The following is a 10705-nucleotide window of genomic DNA, read 5'->3' on the forward strand; positions in this document are numbered from 1 at the left end:
AATTTATATTTATAAAAATGTAATATTTCTATAATATAAAATATATATTTATTAAATTTATTTTTATTAATAAATATAAATTAAAAATTATTTTTATATTATTTTAATTTTTTACATCAATTTTTTTTTTTATTTGTAATTAATTTGTATATTAAATAATACTTAAATATCTTTGTTTTAGTTTTTATATTTATATATTATTCTCTTATATAAAATCTATATAATTTTAATTATACAATATATTTTATATATAATAATTAATTATTAGATAAAAATATTTTTAAATTTTATAGAATTTCTTATATTAAATTTGTAGATATATATTAAAAGTTATAAATATTTAATAAAATAATATTTAATTTAATTTCTATTGAAATTAAATAATTAAAGTATATTATCTTATTAATTAATTTATACACTAAAAAAAATAAATACTATTTAATTTTTATAATTCAAATATATATAATTATATTTTTTTTAAATTTTTATTTTTATGCAAAACAAATAATGAAAAATTTATTTAATTATCTATTATTTTTACTAAAATAATATAATAATATTATTATTTTTGAAATTCATTAAATAAATATATATTATTTTCATATATAAATAAATTTATTTTTATTGATTTATTTTATTTTTTATTTTATAAAAACTTGTGATAAATATTTAAATTAAATATTTTCAAACTAAATATATATATTTTTTTTTAACTATAATTGTCTAAAAAATTATTTATAATAAATACATATAAATAATAATCAAATATTATTAATAATAAATGAAAATATTAATAATATGTTTATTTTAATTAACTTGTATTTTTGGTTTATATGTACTCTAACACTAATGTGTCCATGATTAAATGTAAAAACTCTATCCTTACTAAGTAATCTCTCCTGATGATGATTATACAGATATCCGTAATTTACAATCTAAAAAGTCCCGTAATATGATTATAACTTACGATATGTCCTTTTTCTCAAAATTACCTAAAAATCCTAAAAATTAATTGATAATTGATATTTGTGAGAAAGCTTTAAAAACAGCATTTAAATATTTTTCTGATCTTATAAAAATAGTTCCAAAATCTGAATAACAGATGAGATTTAATTCCGATCTTGACAAATGTGGAGAAGTTACAGTTCCTTAAAATGACAGAGACAAGGGAAAAGATTCTGATTTACATATATATGCATAATATTTAAATAATGATTAATTATCTTTTGTAGCCTATGCTGCTAATTGTTAATTTGTGTATAAGGTAGGACCTTCTCATGGTTAAATTACTTTTAATTTGGGTTAATTAGAAAAAAAAGATTTAAGTTAATAATTTATATTTTAAGATATATTAGAAATAGTTATCCATGAAATGACTCATGTTTTGGGTTTTACACAACACTCTATACCTTTATGGATATAATCAGATAAAAGCTCTTATGTTGAACCTACTATAAAAAAAAAATTTAGGGAAATTGATACTTTATTTCTCAAAACTCCTAAAGTTTTGCAGTTTGCTCGAAAATATTTTAATTGTCCTTCCTTAACTGGTGTGCCTCTTGAAAATTTAGGAGGCCCAGGTTCTGCAAATTCACATTGGAAAAATACAATAATCAATGGCGAATATATGAATTCATAATAATAACCTTTATAGTCATATTTTAGTGGTTTTACAGCCAATCTTTTAAGAGACACAGGCTTCTATGAGGAAATAAAAGAATCTATGGAAGAAGATATATTCTATGGGAAAGGAGCAGGCTGTCAACACGTCACTGGTTAATGTAATTGTACTAAAAATGAATTTTGCATTCCTATAAAAGAATAAGATTTATGTGATTTCTACCATATTGGAGCATCAAATTGTATTGCTGGTTAATTTAATGAACCTAATTGTAATACATTTTAAATTTATTTGTATAAGGAATGCTGGAATATTTAAAATATGTAACACTCATAATAAACACAACAAGTGTACGGAATTTAATATGGAGTTGATTCTAAATGTTTTAACTCATCTTTAATAAAAAATACTTATTATGCGAATAATCCAAAAACTTAAGGTTTATGTTATAAATATGAATGCAGTTCTAACGGATAATTAGTGACTATTCATGTAGGAAAATAAAAAGTTGTTTGCACAAAAAATTTAGAAAAGATGCAAGTTAATGGATATGATGGAACTATTGTATGTCCTAAAAATATAATGTAGTTTTGCAAATTTAAAAAAATTTGTCCAAATTTTTGTAGTTCAAACGGATATTGTCTAAATAATAAGTGTGTTTGTAATAAAGGATACTTTGGAAACGATTGTAGTTTAACAAAACCTATATTAAAAGCATGATTTTTTAATATTTATATTAATATTTTTTTGTTAAGAATTTAGGTTCTAATTTTTAATATTTTATTTTTTTAAAAAAATATAATTATAAAGATTAAATTATAATTTATTTAAAAATTTTCATTTTTTTTTTATTATTATAAATAATAAAAAAAAAAATTATTACAATTCTAAAAAATAATATATATACATAAAGATATTTATATATTTTAAAAGATATATTAGTTTTTATTATTTAAATAAAATATATAAATTTTTAAAATCTTCTTGTGCTTATTGATAATAATTAATATTTATAATTTTTTTTATTTTTATAATAAACATTTAAATAATTATAATATTTTTGTGTATTTTTATAATTTAATAAAAAAAAATATATATAATTTATATAAAAATATATTTTATTATTTTATAATATATTACAATAAATAAAATATAAAATTTTAAATAATTTATAGATTTCAGATTTTTTAAATTATAATAATTTTAAATAAAGTAATTTAATTAATATTATAAAAAAAAAATATTGTTAAAAATAAACTGTAGATTAAAATTGAATAATAAATTTTAGGAAATAAAATAAATTTAGAATAAAAATATAAGTGATGTTTATTAAATTTTACGATTTATAATAAATGCATATAATTATTTAAAAATATTTAATAATACTAAAAAGTATTAATAATATATAAAAATACTAATATATATTTATATAAATTTCTTAATAAAAATAATTTTAAAATCATTTTTTTTTTACTAATATTTATATAAAAAAAATTTTAAATAATAACATTTAATATTTTATATTTATTAATTTTTTTTAAAAAAAATCTTCTTATTATAATTTGTTTTTATATTATATAAATTCTTTTTATTTATATTTTTATTGAATTAAAATATTTAATTACAACTAAAATTTATTAAACATTTATATATATTATAAACAATAATTTTTAATCATTTTGTTATAAATTCTAATTCTTTAAATTTTATTTAATAATTTTTTTTTTTTAAATATTATATATATTATTAATTATACTTTTTTTAATTATTTATATAAAAAATTTTACTAATGTTTTTTATCAAAATAATTCTATGTCATAATTCTAAAAATTAGCTTAAAATAAATAGTTAATTGATATTCGTGAGAAAGCTATAATATTAGCAAACAACTATTTTTCTCAATTAATAAAAATAATCCCAAAATCTTAATCAAATATGAGATATAAATCTAGCAGTTTTAAAAAATGTGGAAAATTCGAAATTCCTTAAAAAGACAAAGATAAGGGAAAATAATCTGATTTACATATATATGTATAATATAAAATAAACCATAATAATCTTATATGGCCTATGCTAATAGGTGTTAATTTATTGAATGTCTAGGACCTACACATGGTTAAGTTACTTTCAATTTTAGCAAATTAGAAACTAAAGATTTGAATGATCCAATTTAATTTAAAGATTTAAAGTAAATTGTTATCCATGAAATGACTCATATTTTGGGTTTTAGAAAAAAATATTTGTACAAGGGAAATTGATTCTTTTTTATAGTTTGCCCGAAAAAATTTTAATTGTTCTAATTTAGTTGGTATGCTTCTTGAAAATTTAGAAGAAAAGTCTTCTAAAAATTCTCATTGGAAAAGCACAGTCATCGAAAGCGAATACATGAATGCATCTGTATCAACTACTTAGGCATATTTTAGTGGTTTTACAGCCAATCTTGTAAGAGGCACAAACTTCTATGCGGAAATAAAAGAATCTATAGAAGAAGAAATGTTCTATGGGAAAGGAGCAGGCTGTCAACACGTCGCTGGTTAATGTGATTTATCTAAAAGAGAATATTGCAATCCTAAACTGACGATGGATAATGTGATTATTATCATCTTGCATCTTCAGAATGTAAACTTTGCTAATTAAAAGAATCTAATTGTTATACTTTACTTTTTAAATCTTCCATAATGCAAATTGCTGGGATGTTAACAGTAGTTTGAATAGATAAGAAGCTCAGGATGTGATTAAATCAAACTTGGGATTGATTCGAGATGTTTTAACTCTTTTCTACCTATTAATGAGTTTAAATCATCAAAACCTACAACATCAGTATCAGGAGAATGCTATAAATAGGAATGCAATTTTAATGGATAATAAGTGAATATTTACGTTGAAAAAACTAAAGTTGTTTGTACAAAAATTTAGAAAAAATGACAGTTAAGGAATGTTAAGGAACTATTATATGTCCTGAAAATATAAAGAAATATAAACTATTTTTATGGGTTTAAATAATTATGTCCGAATTTCTGTTGTGAAAATTGATATTAAATAAATAATAAGTGCTATTGTGCTAATAAATAAATTTTAAATGATTGTAGTCGTAAAATTCATTTTTGAGAAGAATTTATTATATTTTTTATTAGTAAATAAAAGTATAAAATTTTTTAATTTATATTGTATTTTAATGTAATATTATATATAAGTTAACAATTAATTTATTTTTTTATTAATAATAAAAAATATTATTTAAAATATGGTATTACATAACTACTCAAATAAAAATGTTACAATGTTACAAAATTTTATAAAAATACCTTAAATAGCGATTTGATATAGCATAAAACTAAAAAGCATTTATTAATAAAAAAAATAAATATAAATATCTTTAAAAATAAACACTTTCATAACTTTTACAAAACTTAAGAACTAATTAACAATATTTATATAATTTAATAATAAACTTATTAATATTAAATATAAATAATTAATAATTAAAATTATTAAAACCAGGAATTTTATATATAAATGAATCTATTAAATTTATTATATATTGAAACAAATTAATATAATATATATATTCATTACGATAAAAATATGTCATATTTTGCATTTAAAACTTCTATATACATTTTTTTAAATAAGTTTATGCTTTCATAAAATAGATTTTTAAATAATAAAACTATTAAAAAGCATTTTAATAAAAATATTTTATTTTTAATATTCAAATTTTTTTTAATAGACATAAAAATAAAAAATATATATATATATATATATATATATATATATTTTTATATTTATTTTTTGTTTTTTTAGATTATTTTGGTTCGTATTTTTATAATTATATATTTTTTTTTATATTATATTATATTTCACCTGAAATTATGTACTTGATTTTTTATGGTTTTTTTATTAAATAAATTTTGAATTATTTATATTTTATTATGATGAAAGCTTTATTTTTGAAAATTACTGATTATTTTTGTTTTTTTTTTCAATTTCTTCACTATATTAAGTTTATAATAATGGTTGTAATATTATTTTTTTCATATATTTGTAAATAATTTTTTTTTATTTTTGTATTTGTTTTGTTTTTATTTAATAAGTTATTATAATTATCATTTTATTATTATATTTTTATTGATATTTTTTTTTTATTAAAAAATTTATTTAAAAATAATAATATCTTTTTATTTTTTTCAAAATAAAAATTATTTTATAATATATTTAATATTAAAAATATTTTAAATATATTTTTTTATTTATCTTATGTATATAAAAAATTATTATTTATTTTATGTATTCTTTTTTATTTAATTATTTTTATAAATTATATATAAAAAGCAAAATATATATTATTTTGTTTTTTATTTTTGTATTTTTAATTTTTTTAAAAAAATATCTTTATAAAAAAATATTATAATTATTAAATACAAAAAATTAATTATAAAAAAATGTTATATATTATTAATATATAATAATAAAGATTCATTATTTATTAATTTTTATTATAATAAATTATTAATATATAAAAACAAAAAAATAATGTAGAGAATATATATACAATATTAATAAAAATATATTTTAAGGTATAATATAAACTGATAAAAACTAAAAAAAAAGATAATAAATTTATATATATTAAAATATTAAAAAAAAAAAAAAATTATTTAATAAAAAAATAATTTTTAATAAAAATTAATAATTATAGTCTAAATAAAAAAAAAGGATAAGAAAAATGAAAATTAAAATAAAACAATAAAATGATATTAAAATATAAAAATATAAATACATATATATATATATATATATTTAAATATATATTATATTTTTTTTTTAAAAAAAAAAATTTAATTTTTTTTTATTTTATTATTATATTATTTAATCTAAAATATATAATTAAATATATTAATGTAATAAATCATCTTATTTAATATTTTTATTAATATTTTATTATTAATTAATAAATAATTTTTTTTTATGAATTTTATTAATTAAATTTAAAAATTTATAAAATATTTATTTTTAAACTTTTTTTTTTATTAATTAATAATTTTTTAATTTTTTTTTAATTTTTTTTTAATATATATTATTTTTTGAATATAAATTTTTAATATAAACAATAAAAGAATTTTATTTAAAAAAAATTATTTGCTAACAATATTTTAAGAATATAAAATATATTCTTAAGAAAAAAGATATTGTTAATAACAATATTGATATTTATTTATATAATATTGATATTTATTTATATAATATTGAAATATTATATATATATAAATATATATATATTAATAAATATATAATTAAATAAAATAAAATAAAATAAATTAAAATTATATATATTTTGTTATTTTATTTTTTTATTTTGTTTTTATTTTAATTTCTTTGTTAATCATTTAATTATTTATATAATCGAATGTTCATTTGTCTTTTTAAATAGTTATTTTAGATTATACATTTAAATTATTTATAGTTTTGAAAAATATATAATATAATTCATAAAAAGAAAATTTTAATATATTAATTTTATTTTTAAAAGTTTTTTAATATTAATTTTATATTATTATTTATATGCATAACTTTGTACTTAACTCTATATAATTCGTATTTTTTTATATATATATATTATAAGATTCTTCTCAAATATTATTATTATTACAAATATTTTTTTAAATATATATCTTATTTTTTATTAAAAATATATTTAATAAAGAAAATTTAATTTAATATCTTTCTTTATCTTTATATTTTTTTGTATATATTATTTTATTAAAATAAAAATATTTATTTTACAAATTTTTAATATACTTAATCAAATTTTTAAAAAAATAATTTTATTATTAATTTATATTTAATATAATATTTATTTTTTATATACAAATTTATTTTATTTTATATATATCAATCAATATATATATGATGTTTTATTAAAAAAAAAGTAAAATTATTTTTAAAAATTAAAATTATTATTATGTAAAAATAAATACAAAAATATTATTTATTATAATAAAAAAAAATATTATTTTAAAATATATTATTTAATGGTTATATTATTTTTTATACAGCTAAATTTTATTTTTAAAACTTTAAAATTAATTTGTAAAATTATATTGTTTGATAGTATATAAGAAAATTAAGCTTAAATAATTTTTTTTATATAAAAAAATAGATATATACATAATATAATTAAAAAAATTTAAAGATATATATTAAAATTGCTTAAATATATATATTATATATAATAAAAATACTTGAATTTTGAATATAATTAAAAAAAATATATATTAATTATACAATATTATCTAATATTTAAAAATTAACAAATTTAAATAAAAATATTATATTATAATATTTTTAAAAGATAATAATAAAGAAATATATATATTATATATATTAATTATTTAAAATAATAATAATTTTTTTTAATAAAAAGTATATTTTTTATAAAATATTTATGAATCTATATTTATATATTAATTTTTTTCCTTTTCTCTTATTTAAAAAATTTTAAAATAGTAAAATATCTTTTACTAAGATTTCTTAAAAAAAAATTAATATTTCATTTATTTTAAATAAAAAAATATATAAATACTTATAAAAAAAAGTTGAATAAAACCTATATAAATGTAAAAATAATAAAAATATATATAATCATACTAAACTTTTTTTTTTATTTTAGAAATCAAATTTTTAGATTTAAATTACTCTAAAACTTATGTGTCTATGATGAAATAACAAAAATCCTAAAATAGTTATCAATTTCCAATGAAATAATTTCGATTTCTTAAATTAAAATATAATAAATACAATATTATGTTTATTTACTACAATATATTATATTTATATAGTATAGCTTTTTAAAATTTTTATAATTAGATTATATAATATACTCTGATTGCATTAAAGTTATATACAAGTTATGTAGAATATGGGATGGTTTAAATTTTCTTAAATAAATAAAATTTAGGGAAAAGATTATGATGTAAAAAAAGAATGTAAGGAAGAAGAAATATACTATGGAAAAGGCTGTAAATACATAATTTGTTAAATTTATTCTAATAAAATATTATAATTTTTAAACTAAAGATTAATTTTTGTGATTATTATCATATTGGTAAATTAATTAATTTAATGAAACAAATTTTTATACATTTTTAAATCTTCTATAAAGAGAAATGTTGAAATATTTACAGCAATTTAAATAGAAAGATGCTAAGGAAGTTATCACAAATAAATAAATTTAAGATTAATTAGACATGTTTAAACTTTTACTACATATTAGCAAGTTGAAATCAAAAAAATTACAACATCAATATTACAAGATTGTTAAAATATGACTATAATTCTAATGAATAATAAGTGAATATTAAAGTAGGAAAAATGATATTAAAGATTTGAAAATATAAGAAATTAAAAAAAGAAATAAAAAGAAAATATAAAATATTATGAAAAAGTAACATAATTTAATGAATTTAAAAAATATTGTATGAATTTTTAAATAGAAATAAAATAAATAAAAAGCAACATTCATTTAAAAAATAAAATAAAATAAAATTAAATAAATTACAATAAAATCAAAAAAATTATCGTAAAAAAATAATAAAATATTTTTAAATTTTTATAAAAAATAGTTTTATTTAATTAATATAAGTATTAAATATTTTTGATAAAGAAAAATAAAGTTTTAAAAATAAAACATAATTAATTTTATATACATAATAATTAAGTAATAAAATATGTATATAAAATATAAATATATTAATATATAAATATTTATAATATATATATATCTATATTTATTAACACGTATATTTTTTATTATATTTTATCTAATAATTTTAATAATTATATATTTAATTATAATTTTATATTATTAATAGACTTTTTATTCTATTTAATTATTTAATATTATTTAATATATATCTTTTATATAAAATATAATTCTCTTTAAATTCTAATCATTAGATATTTATTTTACAAAAAAAAAAATTTAAATTTTATAAAATAAATATATATATAATTTTAGAAATTTTTTTATAAATAATAATAAATATTTTTTTCATTATATACTAATGCAATTTATATTTATTTAAACATGTTTAATTTTAAAAAATTAAAATATGATTATATTATTATTAATTTAAATAAATAAATATATTAATCAAATTATTTTTTTATTTTTATATTTATAACTCAAATTATTTTTTACTATTAATATGTACATTTTTTAATACTTATTTATTTTTATTATAGATTTTTATTTATATTTTATATATTTATTTGTTAAATCTATATAATTTTAATTTTATTTTATATATAATAATTTATTATTAGATTATATTTTTTATATATATAAAAAAATTTATGATATAAAGTTTGTACATATATATAAATATATCTAATGTTTTAAATATTTAATAAAAGAATATTTTTATTTTTAAATAATTATATTATCATATTGATATATTTATACATTTATAAAATTAATATTTATTAATTTTTTACAATCTAAATGTATATATTTTATTATATTTTTTTTTTAAATTTATAATTTTTTTTCAAAATATTTTTTTTTACTTATATATTATCATATTTAAATTGATCTATTTCATTTTATATTTGAATAAAATTTGTGATAAATATTTAAATTAAAAATTTTTAATAAAGTATAAATACATTTAACCTTAGCTATAAATATCTTAAAAATTATTTATAATAAATACATATAAATATTAATTAAATATTATATAATAAATGAAAATATTAATAATATATTTGTTTTAATTAACTTGTATTTTTGGTTTACATGTACTCTAACACTAATGTGTCCATGATTAAATGGTATAACCATACAAAGTAATCTCCCCTGATGATGATCATACAGATCTTCGTAATTTAAAACCTAAAAAATCCCGTAATATGATTATAACTTACGATATGACCTATTTCTCAAAATTACCTAAAAATCCTAAAAATTAATTGATAATTGATATTTGTGAGAAAGCTTTAAAACAGCATTTAAATATTTTCTGATCTTATAAAATAGTTCCAAAATCTGAATAACAGATGAGATTTAATTCCGATCTTGACAAT

The 10705-nt window shown here is 13.3% G+C and overlaps 2 protein-coding genes across 2 annotated transcripts, besides 26 other annotated features; both read left to right on the forward strand. All coding sequences in view use genetic code 6, as the record gives it.

Annotated features, from left to right (window-relative positions):
* Positions 1 to 28: part of a microsatellite that runs on past the window's edge.
* Positions 29 to 737: 709 nt separating this feature from the next.
* Positions 738 to 797: a microsatellite.
* A 68-nt stretch (positions 798 to 865) lies between these two features.
* IMG5_044860 (leishmanolysin family protein, putative) lies at positions 866 to 2341 on the forward strand (the record flags this gene model as incomplete). The annotated part of the gene is made up of 4 exons (XM_004037633.1): positions 866 to 947; positions 1083 to 1892; positions 2061 to 2185; positions 2276 to 2341. 4 exons carry the CDS (start codon positions 866 to 868, stop codon positions 2339 to 2341), a joined length of 1083 nt encoding a protein of 360 aa, XP_004037681.1.
* Positions 2342 to 2689: 348 nt separating this feature from the next.
* Positions 2690 to 2753: a microsatellite.
* A 235-nt stretch (positions 2754 to 2988) lies between these two features.
* Positions 2989 to 3046: a microsatellite.
* An 885-nt stretch (positions 3047 to 3931) lies between these two features.
* Positions 3932 to 4356, forward strand: IMG5_044870 (leishmanolysin family protein, putative; the record flags this gene model as incomplete). The annotated part of the gene is made up of 2 exons (XM_004037634.1): positions 3932 to 4160; positions 4337 to 4356. 2 exons carry the CDS (start codon positions 3932 to 3934, stop codon positions 4354 to 4356), a joined length of 249 nt encoding a protein of 82 aa, XP_004037682.1.
* Positions 4357 to 5067: 711 nt separating this feature from the next.
* Positions 5068 to 5108: a microsatellite.
* A 258-nt stretch (positions 5109 to 5366) lies between these two features.
* Positions 5367 to 5398: a microsatellite.
* Positions 5367 to 5414: a microsatellite.
* Positions 5374 to 5414: a microsatellite.
* Positions 5415 to 6265: 851 nt separating this feature from the next.
* Positions 6266 to 6307: a microsatellite.
* Positions 6267 to 6312: a microsatellite.
* Positions 6313 to 6353: 41 nt separating this feature from the next.
* Positions 6354 to 6405: a microsatellite.
* Positions 6392 to 6438: a microsatellite.
* Positions 6439 to 6616: 178 nt separating this feature from the next.
* Positions 6617 to 6679: a microsatellite.
* Positions 6663 to 6693: a microsatellite.
* A 128-nt stretch (positions 6694 to 6821) lies between these two features.
* Positions 6822 to 6886: a microsatellite.
* Positions 6859 to 6914: a microsatellite.
* Positions 6877 to 6914: a microsatellite.
* Positions 6903 to 6946: a microsatellite.
* A 508-nt stretch (positions 6947 to 7454) lies between these two features.
* Positions 7455 to 7501: a microsatellite.
* A 70-nt stretch (positions 7502 to 7571) lies between these two features.
* Positions 7572 to 7644: a microsatellite.
* A 1503-nt stretch (positions 7645 to 9147) lies between these two features.
* Positions 9148 to 9196: a microsatellite.
* Positions 9149 to 9196: a microsatellite.
* A 155-nt stretch (positions 9197 to 9351) lies between these two features.
* Positions 9352 to 9402: a microsatellite.
* Positions 9403 to 9847: 445 nt separating this feature from the next.
* Positions 9848 to 9894: a microsatellite.
* Positions 9895 to 10133: 239 nt separating this feature from the next.
* Positions 10134 to 10198: a microsatellite.
* Positions 10139 to 10177: a microsatellite.
* Positions 10199 to 10705: the final 507 nt, after the last annotated feature.

This window comes from Ichthyophthirius multifiliis (genome assembly GCF_000220395.1).
Source record: "Ichthyophthirius multifiliis unplaced genomic scaffold scaff_1120509249961, whole genome shotgun sequence".
Classification (NCBI taxonomy): Eukaryota; Ciliophora; class Oligohymenophorea; order Hymenostomatida; genus Ichthyophthirius; species Ichthyophthirius multifiliis.